The sequence below is a fragment of the Castor canadensis genome, chromosome 10 (assembly GCF_047511655.1).
Source record: "Castor canadensis chromosome 10, mCasCan1.hap1v2, whole genome shotgun sequence".
NCBI lineage: Eukaryota > Metazoa > Chordata > Mammalia > Rodentia > Castoridae > Castor > Castor canadensis.
In genome coordinates, this window is record NC_133395.1 from 126,487,163 (window position 1) to 126,513,251 (window position 26,089).

General features: G+C 39.1%; 1 protein-coding gene across 4 annotated transcripts in view; it reads right to left on the minus strand.

Moving 5' to 3' along the window:
* Tafa4 (TAFA chemokine like family member 4) overlaps nt 1-26,089 on the minus strand; it is a 180,431-nt gene that overhangs the window by 86,241 nt on the left and 68,101 nt on the right. The window contains exon 3 of one of the 4 annotated variants that reach the window (XM_074044193.1): nt 24,878-24,995. The exons of the other annotated variants lie outside the window; for them this stretch is intronic. Coding sequence (XP_073900294.1) covers nt 24,878-24,986 — 109 coding nt within the window. The 5' untranslated portion in view covers nt 24,987-24,995. The remainder of the gene's footprint in view (nt 1-24,877; nt 24,996-26,089) is intronic. 4 annotated transcript variants of the gene reach the window in all.

The window sequence follows — 26,089 nt, forward strand, 5'->3', positions numbered from 1 at the left end:
CACTTGCATAATCAAGCTTTTCAAAATGAAGGGAAATGGAGTGGATCTTGCCCAGCCCCTTGAGTTTACTTATGGAGGTAAGAAATAAAACACAGAACCCCAGAGTGGCCAGGCAACTGTCCCAACTCAGAAAGTGGGAGTTCTCTGCTTCTGCTCCACATTTCCCATCTAATGACTGCTCTGCGTCTGCTTCTTAGTTCTCCGAGGCCCCACACCAGATCGGAGAGGCTACTCTTGAAGATGTTTGTTAGGGCAGGTTTGAAAGCTTGTCCAATCTTAACAAGAACAAGAGGAACCAGCTCTTCAGTCAGGTGCAAATTCCACAAATTTAATGAGAACTGATGCATGGGAAGAAATGAGATTTAATGAGCTATGCAATGGAAAATGAGGCTAAGGAAAAGGCAGAGCTAGGAGATCAGAATGATGGGACATGCATCTTGCCGCTAAAGTCATGACAAGAGACAAGAGTCTGAAGGGAAGCCAGCAGAGGCTGCCCCTTCAACAACTGCAGAGCTAACTGGACCAACAGCTGCCTGAGAGGGACAAGGCCCCCATTTAACTTGCATGACCATCCCATCAAGATCCTAGTGTTACACAGACAACATCTACGTTTCACTCCCAAAAAAGCTCAGTCAAGATACTGGGGCCATGAGTGTTCTTTGTATAGAGATAGAAGGTTTAATAAACACTGTTTTTCTGACTGTCACTAGCACACAGATTTCAAAGTGAAACTCGTATGCATCTCTCATTTGACCAACAGATTAGGAGGAGTGACTTCGGTTGTGTTTTGTCTCTGCCTAACTGACCACCACCTCATAAGTATGCACTAGATTTGGCTATGGCCTTTGCAGGGAACATCCTACCCAGGCTGACAACCACTCAAATCTCTTTTCCGCTCATGGCTGTTCAGTGGTTCTTATGAAAAGGTGGGATTAAGAAGCTGCTTAGTGTTTACGGCTTCTCCACTCACAGCACAAATTTTGATGGTGCTCTATTGTAGGTATCTGTTGACTCATGAATGTGATCCCGAAAGGCATTTTGATCTGCCACATATCTATCATAGCAATTCAACTAAGCAAAGTGTTATCACAGTACTGTAGGTCAGGGGTTGGCAAACATTTTCCAAAAAGAACAAACAGTAAACAGGGGCTAAGCTACTAAACCAAGACTATTATAAATGCATAAATAATCATTCAAAACATGACCATTTAAAAATGTAAAGATTGGGACAGGGATGATGGTTCATACCTGCAATCCCAGCTACTCAAGAGGAAATCCAGAGGATTGTGGTTCAAGGCCAATCTGAACAAGAAGTTAGCAAGACCCACATCAACAAATAAGCCAGATATAGTAGCATGCATCTCTGATCCCAACTACACAGCAGACAGAAATGGAATAGATCTCAGTTCAAGGCCAGCATGAGCAAAAAGTTAGAAATACCATCATCTCAACCAATAAGCTGACCATATGCCTGTAATCCAGAGGATGTTGTCCAAGACTAGCCCCTGGGCAAAACATGAGACTGTATCTGAGGGCTGACCCTCTCAAAGAGGGCTGAGAGAATGCTCAGTTAGTAGATTGACTGTCTAGCAAGCACAAGTCCCTAAGTTGAAATCCCACTACTGCCAAAAAAATAACAGTAATAATAATAAATATGAAGATAATTTTAGCTGATGGGCCCTACAAAAAGATAGAGGCCAGATTTGGCTCAAGGGCCTTAATTTGCCAGCCTCTGCTCCAGAGAATCAAGAAAGTCTAATTCACAAATGGAATTTTGTATTAGTTCTCTCGTCATTCATATCCTTTAAACAAAATTCCCTGTACTTTTCCCCAGGATACAGAAATCTACAGTGTGGTACATACAAGATGTAAAGCAGCCACTGGTTACATCAGAGATGTTTGGCCAGGTGATTGGACTTAAGGAATAGATACACATCTATGTTCACTAGGTTTTTCAAAATAAAAGAAGAGAGTTTACATTGTATTTTACTCTGGTTACAAATGATAGCGGTGATATTAAACAAAAGAAAAAATTATTCTTACTGACATCACCACTTAGTTAACTCTGATATGCAGTTTTGCTGTCTCTAATTGACATTTTATAAATGGTATCTGCTTCTAAGTGTTCCATTTTGATTCATCCCAATCTGTTGGCATTATACATGAACTGGAAGAAAATACGGAGCCTTCTGCTTCAAGTATCCTAATTTACATGCTAAATCAGAAGGTCAAAATGAATCTTTGTCATGTTTAGAGCCCTAAACATTGGCCCAGAAATAAAAGGCAGCACGTTGATTTTTTTTTTTTTTTGATGGCAGGCAAGATCATTCTAAAAATGTAGCATCCTGAGTAATAGTGCAATGTGAGTTTAGAACAAAATCTAGTTGGGTTGGAAAATAAATACTATAGGAAGTGATGAGTATGGCTTTAAGTTGAAAATTGTTCTTCATTCTCTGATAGTAGCCAAGCAGCAGATGGCCTGAAGTTACCATAAATATGTAAGCCCTAGAAATACTCTGCACCGAAGAGCAGGCAGACACAATAGTGTTGAACAACACAGAGCACATAGAACTGTCTGGCACGTCCAGAGAAATGAGACTCCCTCCATCATACAGTAAGATATCTAATCCTAGTGGTACATGTGAGCCATCATCTAGATTTTCCACACAGCACTGACACATATAGCAACAGCATTTTTTAAAAGTTTCATGGCAAGGAAGTTAGTGTTTCAATTAAATTATCACATTTTCACAACATAGGGCTTGAAATGGAGCTCCAAGTGCTTTTATCTTAGGAAACCTGCTATCAAAATCCAAGCTTACTATTAGAATGAAGAGTGAGACAGTGCAAAGCAGCACTCAAATGGGATATTTTGCTTTCACCTAAGTGTAACTGTTCATCCTTCTCTAGGCACTGTGACATTTTTCCTTGCTCTCTTCTTCCTCGGTGAGTACCTGAGAAGCTATCCAAAACAATCTGTATTGAAAATGCCCTACATCACAAAGGTAGCTTATCTTGTATCTTCTGTGCCACAGTGGTAATATTTTGTAGCTACTAGGCTTTAATAAATAAACACATGTGAAATCCATCCATCTATCTGTTAATGTCTATTATATTCTGTGTTAGTTAAATAGGAATATAGGGATGAATAATTTAAAGGAACAATCCCCTCTGTGTGTTTCTATAGAAATTGCTGCCTTATTGTACTTAGGAAAAGAAGGGCTTAATTTCACTGGTAAGATGATGAGAGGCTGACATCCAATGGTCCATAGTCTATCCTACACAAGGTTGGTTTATTCACATTCACTGTGTTTTTGTGTCCCTCCTTCATTCAAGGTGTATGATGAAAGCCATGATTGGTTATGACTGTTCAGGTGAGTCTGTTTAGCCATGTCTGAGTTGACTCCAAGAAGGGATTCTGCAGTATGGAAAGAAGTATAAAGAAGTCCACTGGAGTTGGGAGTGATGGAGATTTGGAGGGCCACAATTGGAGGCCAGGCCAGACAAAAAGTTACCCCCCACACACAGTACATGGAGGTGTAGGTAGGAGGGCCATTGTCTGGGGCTGGCCCAGGCAAAACCATAAGACTCTACCTAAAAAAATAATAGAAAAATAATAGAATGCCTGCCTAGTAAGTGTGAAGCCATGAGTTCAAATACCAGTACAGAAGAAAAGAAGGAGGAGGAGGAGGAGGAGGAGAAGGGGAAGGAGGAGGAGAAGGGGAAGGAGAAGGAGAAGAGTAGTAACAGTCCTTCTGGGCTTAAAGACTCAGCCACATTCTCTCATCCAGTTTACCAGATGTAAAACTGATATTGACTCCTCTCTGACTCCTATGTTTGGAGTAAATGGAAAAGAAAGGTGTTGTGACTCATGTCTCTCTCAAGACCCATCTGCTCTCCAGAGGCTCGGGGTCTTCTAAGATCTTTACTTCTCTGATTTTTCCAAAAAAAAAATTATTTATATAATTAAACCTTGAATATAAAACAAGGTCTGAGCCCACTACTCCAAGAAACATCACGAATTCAACTCTTCAAGGAACTGTTTTAGAAAAGCCACAAGTTTGCATTTTAAAGCCATCTAAGAACATGTCCTCAGTTGATCATTACATGAAAAGCTTAGTCAAATAGAAGCCATTGTATAATTATCAGAAAACCACTCAAGAACAATGAATTGAGTACACAATGTACAGAATTTGGGTAACTTTAAGCACTAACAACATTTTTGAACACTAGAAAAAACACAGTATGCTAGGAACTTAGTATTTCATTTTCTAGTTTATACACTAGTAATCAGGAAGCCAGAGGAAAAACTTTTCACTTAAGACTGTGACATGGCATTTTCTTTGTAAGTTAGAAGAAAAATAGTTGCCTCAAATTCACTAATAGGTAGATGACACTGGTTTCCACACATTTTAACTGCCTAGTTTAAAAATTGTCAAAAAGCAAAAAACAAGAGCTATTTTAATTCAAGTGACATTTCTAAGGAAGTACAAATAAGTCTAGCCATTTAGCTTACCATTCTGTTATATATTTAACCATATATTATACACTCTGTTGTTAGGTTTCTTATAATAAAAGTAAGTTTCAACTATAACCATTTTACATACAGGACTTAGCCCAAAGTACAGAAGACACCAATGATACATAAATGTCACCAATATTCCTTCCATAGTTGTTTACTGTTAAGGACTAATATTTGTGTACTCCCCAAATATGATGGTATTAAGAGGCAGGTATTTTGGGAGGTGATTGGTATAAGATGATATCATAAGGGCATAGCACCCATGAATGGGACTGGTCCCCTTATAAGAGTCCTGAGAAAGCTTACTCCCCCCTGTTCTGCTCTCTACCAAGTGGAGATAGAATGAGAAGTTATCCATCTGCAGCCCAGAAAAGGGTCCTCACTAGAACCCGACCATGATGACCTGGATCTCAAACTTCCAACATCCAGGTCTGTGAGCGATTCATTTCTGTTGTTCAAGTCACCCAGTCTATGGTATGCTGTTACACCAACCCAAATGGACTATGAAATTCTCTGAGTGTTAACATGTAGCAGAAATAGGAGCTAGAAAAAAGAGAGAAATCCAAATCAAGCCCTACATCTCAACTACTTCCACACCATTGATGAAGTTGAAGAGCTGAGCCCATCAGACATGTCCATCACCAAGCTGGCTTACTATCTGCTATCTTGCCCTTCATTTACTACAGTTGGTTGACCTACTACAGATAATCCACAGGCTGGCTAGAGACTGAAATCGTTGGTCTGGAATTTTAAAAAAACAGAAACAACACACACACCAAAAGAAAAAAATCCAATTTGAGTTTATCTCCTTCTAGTCCTTCAAATTTAAATGAGAGACTACCAAGAGACAAAGGCAGTCAACAATGGACATGGAAACTGATAGTTTATGGCATCTGTCTTTTTCTAGGGAGTACAGTGAGGCCTCATGAAAGCATACACAAGGTGATGGTATCACGCAGCAGAAATGCTGAGCAAGCAAAAGCAATGTCGAAGACAGCAATCATTCTAAAATCTAGGCCAAATGGTCCCCAAATAAGCATTTTAAAAACACATGTGAGCCATTTCCAGTTGTCATAGAATTAGATGGACAACAATGCTTGCTATGTTGCAATCCTGGAGTCTGACACAATGAAGAATCATCCTGAAGGCTGCATGATCCTTAATGCCCTGCAATAGCCAGGCATGGTGGTGCACAGCTGTAATCCCAGCACTAGGGAAGCTGAGGCCGGAAAATTGCAATTTCTAGGCCAATCTGGACTACATAGTAAGACTGTGTCAGAAAAAGAAAGAAAAGAGAAGGCTGCAGCTTAATGCCCTTCAAGACATTCATGGGGGTGAAAACCTGTTTGTAACTATCAGAGCTTACAACCTGACTCTACTCTGCACAAACTATGTTTATAGGGTTTTAGAAGTCACTGTCTATTAAAGGTAGGAGTGCAGTTACCATTTAAATTACTATAATGCCATTATGTCCCCTAGTGTTGTCTCGTCTGAGAATTTAAATATTGAACCACAAATTATTTTATTACATTCTTGTTTCTCCTTTATAATACATTATACTGAAGGGGTTTTTTTAATTATATGTCTAAGTAGATTACAGTATTATGAATTTCAGATTAGGACAGCAAAGGAAGTACTATAAAATACTATAAAGAATGGGGTTAAGTTTGAGTCTGTTCAAAAATACTGAGATAGAAAAGAAAGAGGTTAAGTAATCAATCAAAATAAAGATGGAACACATAAGAAAGTCAGAGTCTCACAAGACAGAATTGTTGACTTCCATGAACAAGCCCATGACAACGAACCTTCACTGACAACCTTCAGCTGACTGTGGGCCTTGACCATTCCCTCCTGGATCATAACATTGGAATACCTCTGGTCCCCTGTCTCATCTCTAACCTGTCCTGCTGCCATTACAATTATCCTAAAACGCAGCATGATTGACATCTTCATCTTATCCAAAAGCTTTCTAAATGGTCAAGATGGCTTCAAATATTCACAATCTAAACCCAAACTACCTCCCCCCAAATAATGGACTGTCTCCCCAAGCCCTCTGAATGAGTCTACTTCACTCCCTAAATAGGTCATGAACACTCCCAAATCTCATCTTCACACCTTGGACTCCTCTGATTTCCCTATAGGAGAGCCCATTCTCATGTCTAATACTAAACCCTGTATTTTCCTTTATGGCTCAATTCAGCTCCCATGTGCACACACCCTCAGTAGTCACTTCTAAAAACTTAGATGGCAACTAAAGTGTAGCATGGCAGTCAGAATAGAGTTAAAATTTCTGTGGGTTACAACAAAGATATACTTCTTGCTTATGGCAAATATACATGGCAGATTGACAATGCTTCTGACTCCATGTCATTCTCATTCCAGGACACACATTAAGGAAGCAGTCTTTATTTGACATATTGATACCCATCATGACAAAGAAAATCCTGCAACTCTTCAGTTCCAAAAGTATAGGTGCCACTTCCACTTTGATGCTGTTGGCTAAAGCAAGTCATATGGCCAAACATGACTTGCTTATTATATCAAAGAGGCAGAGAGGCAACAAATCATATTAACATCTATGAAATCAACTTGCTTAGTTAGCGACCATTTCCTAGGAACGCTCTCATACTTAGAATACAATGCAAATTTCAGTCAGCAGTGAGCCATTTCTAGGTGTTCTACTCTAACACCTAGAAATGGCAGATGACAATGGATTTGAATGGTATGAGAACAGTAAATTTGAGTATTTTTAAAGTACAAGTCAAAACACTGAAGTACAGGATGACCCCATACATACATCTGTTTGTACTGCCAGTCTTTGAATTTAGTTTACCAATGCAATGAAATTTCAATACAACAAAACAATCTGAACATTAATTTAAAGTTCACTGTAACAGTATGAGCCTTTGTTATTTGTCTATAAATATAATATTTGCCAATATTATTTGGATGTATTTTTGCAGATTTAAAGTATGATTGTTGGCTGTATAGAAGTTTTTAGTTTTCTGTAATTCCATTTGTCTGTTTTTTCTTTCATTGCCTATATTTGGGGGGAATCAAAAACAAAAAAAAAATCATTGTCCAGATCAACCTAACAGAGTTTTTCTCCTACATTTTCTCCAGTGATTTTATACGTTCAGAGTCTTACATTTAAGTCTTTAATCCATTTGCAGTTGATTTTTATCTGTTTTTAGATGGTCTAATTTCATTCTTCTGCATATAGATGTCCATTTTCCCAAGCACCATTGACTAAAAAGACTGTCCAGTTTCCATTGTGTGTTGTTGGCATCTTTGTCAAAAATCAATTGACCATAAATGAATGGATTTATTTCTGGGCTCTCTATTTCTCTATTCTGTTTCACTGGTCTATGTGTCCGTTTTTATGCCAATACTAGCCTGCTAATTTTTGTATGCTAATTTTGTATTCTACAATTCTACTGAACTCATTTAGTAGTTGTAACAATTTTGGGTGATGAAATCTTCAGGGTTTTCTCTATATAAGATCATGTGATCAGCAAACAAAGACAACTTAACTTCTTCCTTTCTACCTCAGATACCTCCGATTGCTTGCTCTTGTCTAACTGCTATGGCCAGGATTCCCAGTATAATGTTGGATACAGGAAGTGAGACTGCATATTCTTCTCTTGTTCCCAATCTTAGAAGAAAAGTTTTCAACTTTTCACCATTGAGCAAAGGCTTGTCACATATGGTCTTTGTTTTGCTGAGCAAAGAGACAATCTTTGAATTGGAACAATGCATTTACAAACCATTCATTTGGTAAGGAGTTAATATACAGAATATATAAAGAACAAAAATAGCTTAATACAAGATTTAAATACCTTGATTTAAAACAGACAAAAGCTCTGAATAGATGTTTCTCAAAAGGAAGATATTTCTGGCCAATAGATATGTAAAGACATGCTTAACATTATTAATCATCAGAGAAACGTAAATTAAAACCACAATCAAGTATTACCTCATTCTTGTTTGAATGGCCCTTATAAAAAGATGAAGGATATTTTAATTTTGGCAAGGATGCAGAGAAAAAGTAACACTTATACACTGGTATTGGGAATATAAATTAGTACAGCCAATTGAATAGAGACTCCTCAGAAAGTTAAAAATACAACTAAAATACAATCCAAAAATTCTTTTACAGGGTACAAATCCAAAGAAAATAAAGTCAGTCTGTCAAAGACATATCTACATTCCCATGTTCACTACAGTGTTATTCATGACAGCCAAGAAACAGAATCAACCTAAGAGTCCTTCAATAGATGAATGGATAAAGAGAGAGAAAGAGGAATGATATTCAGCCGTTAAAAAAAGAAGGAAATTCTGTCATTTGCAATAACGTGAATGAACATATTATGCTAAGTGAAATAAGCCAGACACATAAAGACAAATACTGTACATTTATCTTATACAAGAAATCTAAAAACTTGAAGTCATAGAATAAAATGAGGGTTCCACAGGCCGACAATAGAGAGATTGAGGAGATATTGGTTAAAGAACAAAAATTGCAGCTTGACAGGAAGGATAAATTCAGGACATTTACTGTACATTGCTGATGATTACACCTAATAACATATATTTGAAAATTTGAAAATTCAAATATCATACATTTGAAAATTAAGAGACACGTTACATGTTCTCACCAAAAAATGCTAAGTAAGGAATGTATCTGTAAATAGATTGATTTAGCTATTCCACTATATATATATATATAAACATCCTGTTGCACAGTATATACAATTTTGTCAATTAAATGTTGGGCTTACCTTATACACAAAATTAGAAACAATGTAAACAATTTTTTAAAGGTGAAGATGGCACCAATTTAGCTTGCATATGAAGACTCATGCACTTTGTTAAACTGTGAAAACAGATTCTATAAATAATTTTACTCACTATTGTGATGTTATTTTAGCAGTCAATACCCATGATTTAAAACTTTTTAAAATTCTGCAATAATGTCATCCATATGTTCACTGATGCTGAAAAACATGACCCAAAAATCAATAGCTTTTGAACTACTACCAAAACATTCCATGCTGTTAATTTAGGTGCAAACCCAGAGCTATTAGAGATAACGCTGAGGCCATAAACACAGCATCAAAACAACAATAAGAGATGATGACTGGAGATTTATGAACCGTGAAGACACCCCCTACTAGCTCGCTTGCACACTACCCCCACACACACTTTTCAGGAGAAAACAAGTCCTGGATGATGTGCACTGTGAATTATGTGAGTTCGTCAAAGTACCTCCCTGGCAGCAAACACCACTGTCACCCTCAATTTTCCACCTCAGCCCAAAAACTGAAGCCACAAAGGTGCACTCCCAGAAACTATACTTCATTCTGGTACTTTACCCATGGTTAACTTTCTATTTGAAAGAAAAAATAAGAAGATATTGACACATTTATACCAAAGTAAGAATCTAACAGCTCTCTATCTTCTATTTAAAGATAGTACTGTCAAATCCATCACTTAAAAGGGTATTTGCAAATGCTTCTCCAGCAATTTTGTGATGGAACCCGGCTGTGGAATCTCTCTACTGGTATTAATTTTTCTATCCAATTGAGACCCATGTTAACAAAATAAAAATGTATTATGCATGATTTTTTTATATGGCAGGTGCGGACAGCTTTGAAAAGCTATTTGTTTACTTGTGGATGCTATAACTGTCTTTCTAAATTACCACAGAAAATAAATACTTGAAAAAAAATGGAATCCAAACAGAAAATAGGATGTAAAATGTTACTAAGTCAAAACAATTTAACAAACATTTGGATAGCTAGAAACAAGATGCCACCATTAAGCCTAAAATTTCTCACCAATCCAATAAGCTAGCAGTTCATAATATGAACTCTGATGAAAGCTCACCTGTGTGTCCTGGTATTGACAATAGTCAGCACAATTTTCTCGACTTTCTTGTATTTTTTAGTTAGTTAGTTAGTTAGTTAGTTAGTTTGTGGCAGTAGTGGGGATTGAACTCAGGGCTTTATGCTTGCTAAAAAATGTGCTCTACCACTTGAACCATTCCATCAGCCCTTTTAATGTTGGTTATTTTTGATAGGGTCTCACTTCATGCCAGTTCCAGGCTGGAGTATGATCCTCCTGTTTTGCCTCTCCACATAACAGGGGATGTGAGGCATGTACAAATACATCCAGCCACTGGTTGAGATGGGGGGGTGGTCATGAACTTTTTGCCTGGCTGGCCTCAAACCACAATCTTCCTGATATCCACCTCCTGAGGAGCTGGTATTACAGACTTAAGCCACTGTGCCCAGCCTCATACATTCTTGTCCAACAAAACTGTCCTAACCTTTGTTATTTAAAAAAATAATTACCTCCAAGAAACAACTTTGCTAAAATTCTTATAATACCATTCTTAACTTATATTTTGCTACTTTGCTAAAATGGAATTCATTTTCTTCTCACCTCTCTAACTCCTTATCCTATTCTCCAGTCGATTTTTTCTCCCCTTTGGCTAGCTCCTCTCTCTTGGTAAGTTGGCTTTACAAATAATCAAGGGGCCCAAAGAAACTCAGAAAGGTTCCTAAAAATGGCTTTGGGCAATCCCAAATGAATCAAAGTAGGCATTTCCTAGCGGTGAAACCCTTAAAGATTTATAAAATACAAATACAAGCTCAAAATCTAAGTAAGAAAATCTTGAGAATACACCATGCTCCCTGTGGCTATCTCAAAGGTGCTGCCCTGGGATGCATACCTCAGGCCTCAGGTCCACGGTGCTCAACTTGGATGGGAAAAAATGTTCCATCTTTCCCCCATGTCCCCTAACTGAAATCTAACATTGATCAATGAAGAATAAAGGCAATGAAACATACCATGTCTGGCAGTGCCTGCATCTCTGTCACCAAAAGAAATCATAGATATATTTCAGTTGCTACAGATGTGTTGAAATGTCATTTCTGCTCATTACTGCTTCAACATTACAGTAGTTATGAGGCCTACCACAAGATCTTAAATAATGTGTGAATGAAGCACAAATTTACTCCATCACACACTTGTTTCTAACATGTGATGACTATATGTCAATGTAATTAGCTTCCTTTGTCATTTTACTGATTTCATTTTATGAATTAAGTAACTATGAGAAAGGTTCACAGTCTTTACACCCTGCCAAAAGTGTGGTGGTACAGCAATCATACCACATACCCACATACCCGTACAGAAGCTAGAGAACCTAAGTAACAGTTCTAAGTTACTCAAAAATAATTGCAATAATATACATCATTTTAATACCATATACATTTCCTATCACTGATGTAACAAATCACAGATTTGCTGGCTTAAGACAACAAAAACTTATTATCTTACAGTTCTGAAAGTCAAAAGTTCAACTGGGCCAAAATCAAGTTATCAACAAGGTTGCATTCCTCTGGAAGCTCTAAGGGAGAATCTATTTTCTGGCCTTTCCCAGTTCTATAGGCTGCCCACTCACTTAGCTCATGGCCCCTTCCATCTTCAAAAGCAGCAATCACATCTCTCTAACATCTCTCCAGACTCTGCTTCTAATCATCCCATCTCCTCCTCTGATTCTGCCTTCATATATAAGGACACTTGTAATCACAGTGAGTCTGTCTGGAAAATCCAGGACCATATTTTATGATTGTTAACCACAGCCCCAAAGACCCTTCTACATATTCACAGGTTTCAGGGACAAGGCCATAGATTTCTTTGGGAGCAATTATTCTGCCTACAATGTGTGAGAAACCATGCTTCACCTGGTAAAACAATGCAATGAGTTTGAAGTACCATCTTCAGATTTAACAGATGAGAATTGTGAGTTCTGACTTCAGAGTCCAAGGTCATATAGCCAGTAAGGGTGGAAACAGAATTCAGTCCTCTTAGCAACCAGACTCTTAACAGCAGCTACTCCAGGTGCCTACTATGAATACAACATTCACATGTGTCATATTTTCTTATCCTTCAGTCTCTAAATTTGATGTCTTATACTCCCAAGACTCACTTTCACCTACCACCTGGGTACAAGGTTTACTGCTTTCTTTCATGGCTCTCTAAGATCTGCCACCTCACTGAACCATCCACAACTGGTCAATGAATTTTATTTTTACTTATCCAGTATTCACCTTACCTGAATGGACATACTGCAGGATGAGGAAAGCAAGAAACAGCAGCTCACTGAACAGCTTCGTTACTCCTCAGTAGACCTGGCCCTTAAAAAAACAATGCAACCTTTGAAGGGAAGGCCTTTCCCAGACCCTGAGACCTCCCAAAGGGCACTGTTGGTGAATTTAATGACCACCTCTGCTCTCTGGTACAAAGCTTTATCTTGAAATCTACTGGGGACACAGAGAGTTGTCTATCCCTGTTCTCAAATAGTTCACAACCTAACAGATACAAAATAGAATAAGTAGTCCTTCATTGGTGTAAATATGACCATTAGACAGAGAAGGACATTGCCAGTGACCCAGGGCAGAGAGTGACATCACAAAGAGGTATTTAATAAGGAAAAAAATCAAACTCAAGAGGAGCCTCAGAGCAGGCTAGGGCTCTGTAGACAGCCCTAGAGAGTAAAGTGAGTTTTAAAGTGTGAGGAAGGGTTGCTGCTATAAATCAAACACAGAGGCTGGGAATAAAGGCATCCATAACTCAGGGAGATTTTGTGTAAGATGAAGACAGAAAGAGCATTAGGAAGGAAATAACACTGGACATGGAACCAGAAGGCCCAGGTTGGAAAAGTGAACTCAGCCACCACCTGTATAACCATGGATGCAGGTCACACCCAATTTCCTCAAACATAAAGAGGAATAACACAAAGGTTGACTCAGAGGGGTGCCATGCACCATAGATTAAATGATGTAAGAGAGTATTATAAACATTCATCTAAATTGGAGAGTAGGCTCCAAGTAGTAAAGTAGTACCTAGAAAGGAAAAGGAAGAGGAGTCATAACATTGCATTGAAACAGCCTCAAGAAGAATGAAAACCCACAGTCCTCAAGACTCAAGACTTCTATTCCAACCTCTTTCTTACTCTGTAACATTATGAGAACAAAAAAGACATAAGAACAAATAAATCCTGTATAGTTTCTAAAGATTTCCATTTTGAAGGAAACTGCTATTCATCAAAAGACCATAGGAAATGCTCAGAATCCACAGATGTACAGTCAAGAAAATAATTTTCTCTAAGTGTACATGAAGCATAACATCCAAATTTATGGCAGGGTGTCAGAGGAATTCCATCAAAAGAGTCATTATAGACATTATTTTGAATATCCAAAGCACTGAGACACTTAGGACTAAAATATAAAAATGCCAAGTTTTCCTAAAATAAGTCCAATAAAAATAAATAATCAACAGCTTTTTCTGTTTGTTAAGACAGCACATAAATATTTAGTTTGGTCAGAATAACTATTTTCTATGCATTTAAGACTTGGTATAAAAGTTTTCCATATGTGACATTCATCCCATCCTTTCTACAGTTAATCAAATAAAAGTACTGCTCCTTCCATGGTTCATAGCTTTACAAAACAGAGTAGAGGAACAAAAGGCAAGTGTCAAATGTAGACCATACTCTTACCGTAACTCCAAGCTATTTGATCTTAGGCAAACTGGTTTCTTTAAGCTTCAATTACCTTAACTATAAAATGGTGATAAAAATGTGAAGGTCAAAAGAAACAATTGTTTAAAGTATCTAACCCTTGTTAGAAGGATGGGAGAGACATGTCCTCTCAAATCTTTGTACTCTATTAGGTAAAGTTAATGCTCAGCCTTGTTTCTCTCCCTAGACCTCAAGGGCCCCTCTCTAAAGTAGGAGGAATGACTTATATAATCAGCTGGTTGGCAATTTAGAAGATGGAACCAGGCACCGGAAGCTCACTCTCTGGCTTTTGTAATCCACCTGCCTGGGCAGAAGCTCCCTGACCTGCTTCATTCCATGTTGTAAGGAATCTACCTCTGCTGAGAGCAGCCAAAGAAATATCGCCTTGGCCATGCCTTGTATATAGCCAATCTGAATCAAGTCTACTTTGCCATAGATCCATAGCCGCATTCTCTAATTAAACTGAGGCTATTGTAAACAATAAAGTTGAAATTCCAGTGGTCTATCTGTATGACTTTTGCTTTACTTATTGGCTTTAAATTCAGACATAGAAAAAAAGGTCATTTATTGTGCCCATACCACCCAAACAAGACACACACTACCAATTGCTATTACTATCATCATTATCATGGCTATGTCATCTTCTTTTGCATTGTCCTGATCTTTACCACCACATATCATTCTTCTTTTTGTGTGTTTGGTACTGGGTCTTGAATTCAGGGCCTTCACCTTGAGCCACTCTGCCAGCCCTTTTTGTGATGGGTATTTTTTGAGATAGGGTCTCTCAAACTATTTGCCTGGGCTGGCTTTGAACCAAGATCCTCCTGATCTCTGCATCCTGAGTAGCTAGGATTACAGGTGTGAGCCACTGGCACCCAGCCACATTTCATTCTTAACATGTGCATTTGAGTAGCTAATAGGTATTTCAGCCCAACATACACTAAAATCAAACTCTTAAGTCTCCACCGCCACCACCAACACACACACACGCACACACCCCTATACCTCCCATACATTGCCTCAACTCAGCACTAGCAACCATTCTTTCTAGTTGCTCAAGCCAAAAATACTGGTATCTTCTCTTTCCTTCATAGTCTATACTCCATTGTTCAGCAAAACTATATCAACTCTATTTCACATTTTCAGAATCAGCTCAGTTTTCACTACCTCTACTGCTATTACCCTTGTCCAAGCCACCCTCAATTCTTGCCAGAGTTATTTCTATAGTCTCCTAACTGGTCTCCCTCCAATATCTTGCATGTCAGCCAGGATAAAAGCCAGTCATCAAAATGACCTGTACCTCCAGGGTCAGGAAGTGCTGGGTTCACTCCATTTAACCCTCCAGACTTACCTCCTCTTCTTTTTCCTCCTCCCTTATGGCCTTTGCATTGCAGGGCCCTTAAATGGAATGCTGTGCCCCAGTTATCTTCAAGTCTTTATGCATTTGGTGCCTGCTCAGTGAGGTCTTTCCTGATGACACTATTTGAAAGAGCTACCTCCACTGCACCATCCTGCTCCCCCTGGACCCTGTGTTACTTTTCTCCTTGTAGCTCCTCACTATCTGATGTTGACTTTTTCATGTTTGTTCCTGTTCTTCTCCACTTTCCAGAATGAGAACAGCACCTTTTACACAGTCACTATTCAAATCTCTGTTGAATGAGTGAATGAATGAGAGAGAGGGGTACAATAAAAACAAATGCATTTCTTTCTTGCTGGCAGGCTTCTAGACACCTCTAAATAATAAAACCATGAATAAATAAACCTTGAAATTGTAAAATAACAATTTCTCTATTTATGGTAAACTAGTCAAGTTAGCTGCTCAAGTGGAACAGAGAGAGAAATAAATTGGTAAGAAATTTCACTACAAAGCCCAGATGCCGAGTGGCAGTCTTGCATAGGTACAAAGCTGAGTGGATTGCAGGTGACATAATTAGGTCACGGGGTGGGGGCAAGAAGGCTTAGAAATGGTAACGAATCTCTACCATATCTCAAGTTAGTATCCTGGCAGCTTCAGCTGCAGCACCTTCTTGCTTCCTATGGATCAAAGTCAGCCTCTACCTCTTTATTTCAATAAATTTCATTTCAAAGTTGTGTCATTTGTCATCTTCACATCTACCTCTTTAAAATTATTTGCAATGCTTTCAACATACCTACTGAATTGCCCTTTCACTTGTTCTCCCTCAATAAGCAATATTATAGAAACCCAGTCCTGCAAAATCTGTGCACTTCCTCTTATAAGCCTCATGAGGTCTCTAAAACAAACTACAGAGAAGAAAGGAGGAATGGGTGACACACTCACACACTAAACCCAAGAGGATAGTGGCATGTGTTGACTATTAGTTTTGGAGAAATTTCCCATCACAAAAAGATAGGGGTTTTGTCTTGGATCTCCTGACACAGACTATCCTTGACTCCTCTAGTCACCAGGATGGTTTGCCAAACCACAGCTGTATTTCCAATACCAAGACGGGAATGAAGGCTCAAAATTAAGAGGGAGTGCTGGGCACAGTGGTACATGCCTGTAATCCTAGCTACTGGAAAGGTGGCAATTGAGAGGATCTTGGTTCAAGGTCACCCACAGAAAAAAATGTTCATGAGTCCCTGTCTCAACCCATAAGCTGGGTATGGTGGCACAAGCCTGTCATCCCAGCTACATGGAAAACACAAACAGGAGGATTGCAGTTCAGGCCAGCATGACAAAAGTGTGAGACCCTATTCAAAAAAAATCACTAAAGCAAAAAGGGCTAAGGACATGACTCAAGTGGGAGAGCACCTTCTTTAACAAGCATGAAGCCCTGAATTCAAACTATAGTACCACCCAAAAACAATTAAGAGGGACTAACGTCACAAGCCAAAGAATTTCAGTCCCTGAAAATGGGGCTTCTCAAACAATCAAATAAACTTCTAAGACTAAAGAATCCAAGGTGTTAGAAAAGTACTGGTTTGCCACCTGGTTGCTGTGCAGGCTTTAGACAACTCCTCTACCTCCTATCTTCAGTCTTGTTATACAGACTGAAAATGAATGAAAGCACCTAGCAAATCTCCCACAATGTGTACAGTGCCTCATAACACTGAAGCACAGTGACGATATACTCATTAGGAGTTGACAAATTATGGCCCAAAGGCCAAATTCAACTGGACATCTGTTTGTGTAAATACAGTTGTATTAGGACACAGGTATGTCCACTCATTTGCATATTGCCTCTGGCTGCTTTCCCATCACAGTAGCAGAGTTGAGTAGTTGCCACTATAGAGGTTGTGTAGCTTACTAATACTTTTACTATCTGCCCCTTTAGAGGAAAGGCTTACTCACTCCTCTCTAATCCTTTGCTGTGCTAAATGATATCCAAAAACAGTATCAGAATCATCCAGCAGTCTGTTAGCTTTGGAAAACACATCCCAAATGTGACAGAATCAGCATTTTAACACCCCCAGGTGTGATTCAAAAAATAAGGGAGCCTGAGAAACCCTGTGCTGGAGCGTGCCCAGGACAACATTCAGATGTCACTGGTTTTGTTCCATGTAGATACATAAATTTCAACTCTCCCCTTCCTTCCTCTCAGCCAATAGCTGAATCCAGAGCAACTTTCCAACTTTGTGAACATTGCAATCACATACGGAGCTGCTTTAAAACAGACTCCTGGGCCTCCCTCTTGACTCTGTGAGGCTGGGATACAAATCAAAGAATCCACTTTGGTTTTGTTAGTGCTGGTGGTAGTGTTGCTGCTGCTATTGTTTTGAGACAGGGTCTTGCTATGTAGCCAGGGGTGGCCACAAACTTATAATCCCCATGTCTCAGCCTCCCCGGCTGGGGATTACAGGCACGTACCACCATACCTGGCTAGAACCTGTATTTTTTTATACAAATACTCAGAGGAGTTTCTGAGTGACCCTAAACCAACACTTACAAAACATTATAGCAATACACTTTATATCTTGTAGACTTGGGGCAAAAATCAAGAAGCATCCTTCACATACACCACTATTAATGATTTTCTTTTGGATTCTTAATAAACCACCAGGACATGGGTCAGCAATAGTTCCTTATAAAGTAATGATTGTGCTGGGTTTTTTTATTGGGTTTTGTTGTTCTTTTATTATTAAAGATTATATTTTATATATTGTTATTTCTTTTTATATTGGCACATAAATTGTATATATTTTTGCTATACAATATGATGTTTTTCAATAAGTATATACATTGTGGAATTGCAAAACCAAAATAATTACCATCTGCATTACCTCACATACTGATCATTCTTTTGTGGTGAAAACACTTAACAGATATTTGTTTTCTCAGCAATTTTTTTTGGCAGCACTAGAGTTTGAACTCAGTGCCTCATGCTTGTGAGACAGGCACTCTACCACTTGAGCCATACGTCCAGCCCTTTTTACTAGAGTTTATTTTTCAGATAGGGTCTTATGCTTTTGTCTGGGCCAGCCTCAGACCTTGATCCTCCTGTCTCCACCTTCTGAGCAGTTGGGATCACAGGCAAGGACCGCCACGCCTGGTTTATTTTCTGAGATGGGGTCTTGCTAACTTTTCCCAGGCTGGCCTCCAACTGCACTTCTCCCACCTCCGCCTCCTAAGTAGGTGGGATTACAGGCATAAGCCATGATGCCTGGCCCTCTCTTAGCGATTTTTAAGGAAACCATATATTGCTATTTACTATATTCACCACATTGTACAATAAATTTTATAAAGTAATGACTCCTGATGCCCTCTGGGGCTATAGACAAGTTAAGTGCTGTAACCTTGAGATACAAGAAAATATTTTACCACAATTATTGTTTTCAGTGTCAAAAATGGATTTTTATGTTTTCAGGGCCTTATTCAAGAACGTTTATTGAACACAAAATGTTTGCGAGGCATTATTCTAGGTAAAGCCAAGGATCTAAGAAATGAAAAATAACTCTTGTAGAATCCAAAATTGAGTGAGCCATGCCACAGTCACTCATTTGAGAAACATTTGAAAAGAAACTGCATATCACTCAGCCACTGCTCCAGGTCAGGGCCGACAGATATTTCCTATAAGGGGCCAGGTGGTCAATAATTTTGGATCTATGGCCCACATATAGTCTTTGTCACATGTTATTACTCCAGGGTTTGGAGAACTTTTTACTTCTGTTTTAATCCTTTATAAAAATCATTCTTTGTTCTCAGTAGTATAAAGATAAGCCATGGGCCAGGTTTGGACTGTGGGCCACAGACTACCAACCTCTATTTTGTGGAACAAGGATTCAGCAGTGAGCAAAATAGACAAAAGCCCCCACCCATGGCTGGGCATAATAGTGTGGGTCCGTAGTACCTACCAGCTACTAGGAGCCTGACTCAGAAGGGTCTCTTGAGCCCAGGGATTCCAGATCAGCCTGGGCTACATAGTGAGACCCTCCCATCTCAAAATTTGTCTCTGTACCTCCTAGAGAGTATATTCTAGCAGAGGGACACATATAGTAAGTAAATAAATACAGGCAAATGTTGATAGCAATTAAGACCTATAAAGAAAAATAATAAGAGCATAATCTGACAGAAGAAGAGGATGCTTAATAGAGGGGACCACAGAAGGTGGCATTTAAGGAAAGTCCTGAATGAAGTAGAGAAGGGAGCAAAATGAGAACTTCTCCCTCAGGTATGTTAGCACTTTGCTCACATTAAATGATCATCACATGGAATAATGTTAACACCCTTTGGGACATGAGAAATAAATTCAAAAAAAAAAAAGTACCAACAACAAACAAAAGGGATTCATAATGAAATGGGTATCAGTCTACCATATTAATAGCTAAAGCAAGTGATGAACATTTTACTATATGGTGTAAATGCAAATGTTTCCAACAGGTGCTGGAAAAGCTGGCACCTACTCAAGCTTCATTAACACCCAGACTCCATTCACAACCTTTCCATAGTGAGAAATGTCCCTCTGCCTCTTAAAAAAACCATTCAAATTCATGCTTTCCTTGAAGTATAGGAAGCTCTGCTTTCCAACCTCCATTAATCCATTAGCACAATGACCTTTGAGATTGTTGATCCTCACTACAGAATTTTGTTGCAATGGAGGCACTGGGTATTGAGGGAACAGAGGGGAAAATTTAACAACAGGAACCATGTGAGCTGACAGAAGTTTCAGTGGTCCCATAGGCTATCAGTTACAGTAGTCTTAAGGCAGTGGGCTAGGAAGCAAATGGGAGAGACCCTTGTTGGGTCCACCATGAAATGAAGCAGTGGCCACACACAGATTTCTATGCAGAAGGAAAGTTATAGAGGGCTGATGGAGTGACTCAAGAGGGAGAGCTCCGGCCTAGCTCTCCCTCTGAGTTCAAATCCCAGTAAAAATTTAAAAAGGAAGAAAGAAAGAAAGCTGTAGAAAGAAGCAGAGTTTTCTTAGACTCTCTTCAGAGCCTCCGCTGGCTTCCAGGTAGAAGCTGCGATATACTAGTGTCTTCTCTCCTAATAGACATCCGTATTCCTTTAAGCTAAAGTCTCAAGAAAAAAGATGAGGATGGTAAGACAGAAGGACTCTGGCAGTTGTGGACTGAATCAGTAAACCTTTCCTCGCCAGAGAGTAAGGTCTTACCACTGAATATGTTTAAAAAAGCCATTTATAAGCCTAAGTCTATGGTCAATCCAAGAAATAGTTAACAGATACAACACACATGCCTTTAAAAAATAAATTAAAACTCTTACACTGTTTCATTCAATATCTAAGACACAGAAGTTAGCTTATGGACATTCATGCATACTCAATATGGTGATGGGAAAGGGCAAATACCTCCAGCCCTTCCCCAAGTGGAAAAATTATAGTTTCAAAGTTAGTCTACCATCAGGAAATTTGCTAGTTTAACAGCCAATGCTCTTCCTACATGAGGAACCTTTGTGATTTGTCCCTGGGGACAAACATGCTTGCCAAACACCACACTGGGCTTATTGCCCTTAACCAGGGATAGAAAGACCAACAGCAGCCATCTTGGTTCAATTTTCATGAGTTCCTAAAATACTGAGCTAAGTGGAGTTTCTTTCAAACCCAGGACCTGTACTGTCTCACAAGTTGAAATAGGAGATCTTAAAGAATAAACACACACACACACATATACAAACCATATAGCATTTTTTCTTTTTCTTTTTCTTTTTTTTTTTTGGTGGTACTGGGGTTTGAACTCAGGGCCTTGCACTTGCTAGGCAGGCGCTCTACCAGTTTAGCCATGCCTCCAATCCTTTTGCTTTAGTTATTTTTTAATAGGGTCTCACATTTATGCCTGGACTATGACACTCCTGTTTATGCTTCCCACATAGCTGAAATGAGAGGCACACACCACCAAGTCCAACTTTTGGCAGGGGAGGGGTCTTGCAAAATATTTGGCTGGCCTCAAACCACGATTCCCCTGATCTCTACCTCCCAAGTAGCTAGAATTACCACCACAGCTGACCCCACAGAACTTTTAATGTGCAGTTGCACAATTGTCTGTCATTGTTCTTACCTTCTTCTCTTGCTGCACAAGGCCACCTGTTGCAGAGCTAAACCACACATTTATGACTATCACCCTACACAATTCATGTACTGTTATCACTGATTGACTTACTAGAGGAGTTTGAGAGGGGATAAGCTTCCCAAAGGCCATCAACTCCAAAGTAATGTATTTGAGCACAGAAAGGTGTGAAATCACTTAGTCATGGAATCCAGTTTGATTTCCCAGGTGTGAAGCATGCTTTGGAAACATTTACCACCTGTGAGGGCAATACCTGCTTTGAACTTGTCCTTCAACGGTTAAGTGAAATCCATGCAGAATTGATCCTTCAAATGTTTTGTAGTTCTTTTTTTATTTTTTAATTAGACTATATTCATGATACAGGGGGATTCATAGTGTCAATTCCAAATAGGCTTACATTGTACATTGGTTAGATCACCTCCACCGTCTCTCCCCCCTCAACTCCCTCCTGACCCCATTTAAAATGATTGCAAGAGGTTTCTCTGTTCTATTTCATGTAAGTACATGAAGTTCTCATTTTGTACCAGGAACCAATGCTAGGAATGGCACTGGAAAAGACAAACTCTGCTGCTGCTAATAGTTGTCACTTGAGTAGCACTTACTCTATCTCCTTTATGTACAATATGCATTTCATCCCATAACTACACCTTAAAAATTCTTGCTATTATTATCTCCATTTTATAGTTGAAAAGTTTCCATAGCTATCAAATAGGAGAATCAGGGTTTGAACCCACAGATTCTGGTTCCAGAGTCTATGCCACTGACTGCCATGCTATTCTGGCTGGTTGCATCTGTGTCTTCTCCATACTTAGGTGACACAAAAAAATAACCTAATCTTCTGAGGCTCTTCCCACTCAGGGTCCAGTGTTAGGAATGGGGTAAGAGAAAATGAATCAGACCACCTCCTCTTTGCTCTCCAACAACCATGCATCCAGTCAATTTAAAAAAATGATGGTCTCACTCTTGGTTTTTTAATCTTTTAGCTACAAGATGCACCTGGAATTTCCTGTGATCCTTATGCCTTTTCCCCAGGAAGCAGGTATCTTAAGTTAACAAGGTAGAAAGTTAGAGCAGTTTTATCATTCTACTATTCAGCTTTTCCCTGGACCATAGTCAGTCAACTCACCTCCATAGTAATGGTACTGAGTGTAGACTGAAAGTTTAAATGAATAAGCATGCTTAATCACATTTTTTCTCTCCCTATCCACTGCCCCAACCCCAACATTCCCTGTGCCCTCTTAACATTTCCCATATCTGGTACCAGTGGCCCTGGCGATAATCTCTATTGCCATCCTCAAAGGAACTGAAGCCTGTATTTCAGCACTCCCTGCCCCCAGACCAGGTCCCCAGCCCCTCCACCATGCCCCCCCACATGGCTGATTTGGGGTAGGAATATGCACAGTTCACAATGTGTGGAATGAGGAAGACTCTCTCCTTTCCACCTCATTAGCTCACCCAACAAAAATTAATTTGATTCATTGGAAAGTTTCACCAAGGAGAACACCAACCAAAAAAACAATACCTAAAAACACACCTCTAAAATTTCCCTTAAATAGATTCCTTCCTCCTAGCTAAGCTATCCTGACAGGGAAATGGAGCAGTAAAAATTCTGCTGACAGATATAATGCATGCAGGGTTTTCCATTGCATCTCTTTCCTTGGTTATTTCTAGAAGAATTGTTGTTTAACATCCAATAGTTCCCCTTCAGATTTCTTAAATTCTTTGTGGACAATATATTGATCTATAAGGTGGCAATTTGCTGTGGCCAATTAAAGATAACCACAAATGCTTTGACACCTCTCTGGTGGCTGAAGAGGTCTATGCCCCCTCACTTTGAACTTGAACTGGCTCTGTGACAGCTCTAAATAATATGGAAGAAGTGGCACTACCAGTTTCCAGACCCAGTCCTCAATAGACTGACAGCTCTCACTCCTTGGCTCTTGGAATGCTTGTTTTTGAGCTCTGTGCACCATTAACAAGTAAGCAGTCAAATTGTGGAATCAGACTAGGTGCCTGATGACTGATGAATGGATAAAGGAAAATGTGGTACTTGTACAAATTGAATACAATTATGTCTTTTAATGAAATGGATGGAAATAGAGATCACCATGCTGAAGAAGACAGACAAATATTGCCTATTTTTGCTCATATATGGAATCTAGGCCTAACAGTAATAATAATAATATGACATGATCATGAAAGGGAGACTGTTGGGGGAAAGCAGAGGAAGGGATGTGGGGGAAAAGAGAGGGTGATGGGGGAGAATATGACCAAAGTACATTATATAGATGAAAATAACACAATGAAACTCACTAAAAACTGTTAAAAAGGAGGGGGAGGCAGAAGGGGAGTTAAGAAAGAGTAACATAGACGGAGTGAATTTTATCAAAGTACATTATATGTATATTGTAATTATCACAATGAAAACCCTTTGTACAATTAATTTATGCTAATAAACATTTATTTAAAAGCCAAGTATAATCACCCTGCTGGAAAGACACTGGTGAGGCCCTGAGACTACACAGACGGGCTGAAGGACCCAGCTAAGCCCAGCCTGCCAGCTATACCCACCAAAGTGACAGACCTGAGAGTGATGCCCTGGGAGCCTTGGGACTGGCCCAGATGTCAGCTAAAGAACTGGTTAGGTGGTGATTCTTCATCATCTAACCAAGCTTATCAGAATTCCTGACCCACCATCATGACATGTCATAAAATGTTGTTTAAGTCACAAAGTTTCAGGGTAGCATTAAACAACCAGAACACCAGCTCCAACTTTCACTCATGTCGTATTATCCAGCCTCTGTCTTCCAAAGGAGCTGCTGGTAAAGAATTCACTGTTTCTCCAACCCTCAATAGGCTCATCCACTTGTACGCCCTCCCCATTCCTCAGTCTTTCAAAAGAATTTTTTCCTTCCAGCTGTGTTGAGGTTTGATTGACACACAGAACAGTATACATTGTAGGTACACAAAGTGAAGATGTGATATTTGTATGTATCATGAAATGATGGCTATAGTCAGGGTTTTTTGGCTTGTTGGCTGCCACTGACCACTGAGCTACACAATTGCCACCCTCAGTGTGAAACAACCAGGATCTGTGCCTCTTCTTCAAATTCCATCTGCCCTTCTTCTAGGGGACCTTATACCTTTAAGTAAATGCAATTCACTTACATTGAACACTGATGGGAGTTTATTTTGTCCAATATTGATACTGTTTAAGACCTGGAAGACTCTTGACATTGTCTCAGTCACTCATTTTTTTTCATTCATTCAACAATTACCACTGAATATCCAGAGTGTTCCAATCACTGCTCTCAGGACCAGGGATACAATGATGAATAAAAGATAGTCCTCATGAAGTGTATCTTTGTGAGGGGCACTCTTTAGCATCACCACCTACTAAAAAGAAAAGAAACCATCAGAACTGAGACCTTAGATTCTTGTGAGCACTGGGGGTGGAGGGAAGAGAAGAAAAAAGAGGGAAAAAACTCATCTCATATTCAAGATTTCAAGATCAGATGAGTTAATCCTTCCAGATCTAAAAAGTCCTGAGTGTTTCCCAATAGTGTTCTAAAATAATTCCTCCTTAATAAATTCTTCTCCTTCTCAGCAAAATTGAGGGTTCTTCTATAAGAAATGCAAAGGTTCAATTGTGATTCGTTTGAATCTTTTACAAGAACAGAGTAACATTGCACAAATCCATGTGATTTCTGAACAAATAAATGATGCTTCAATTTACAATGTCAAACAGATATAAAGCTGGACTGTCACAATGTTTTTATCTTGATTAGTCTTAATTATTATTATTATCTACTACAGAATTAAGGATAAAACTTCCCCCTGCTAGTATTCTAAAAATAAGTCTTCAAGCATTAACAGACATGAGACCATTGTGTTTTGAATACAGGAAAGTATGACTCAGTAACATCCACCCTGCTTCCTTTACTTCAAGTCTATTTTAAATAATATTTTAAATGCATGAATTAGCATTTTTTAATCATTTTTCCTGGGATTTCCCATTTTCCCTTTTCCTGTCTACCAGAAGAAACTTTTTCTTAAACCCCAGATAAATTCTGTCACTCCTTTGACAAGGTGAGACTGAAAGAAGAAGGGGCTAGGCCTCTCCCTCCCCTGGGTAAATCCCATGGCTAATTCTCCTCCTACTTTTCATTTATACAACACAATTAGCACCCTTCCATTTTCCCTCCAGTCTCATACCATCTGTTTTCCATGATATAGCACTTTATTAACTATTTGTTTCAATTATAATATTTTGAATGCCTAGTAAGGTCCTGTTAAGGTGGTTATGAGTGTAGAAAACTGCCCAAGTTTTATTAAAGATCCTTCACATTCCATCTGTAAGACTTCAGGCTAGCTGTTCAACTGGTGTTCCTCAGTTTCCTCAACTCTATACATAGAGCTAATAATAGAACCTATACTCAAAAGACTCTTTAAATAAATACTTGTAAAGCATGTGGAACAGAGCCTAGAGG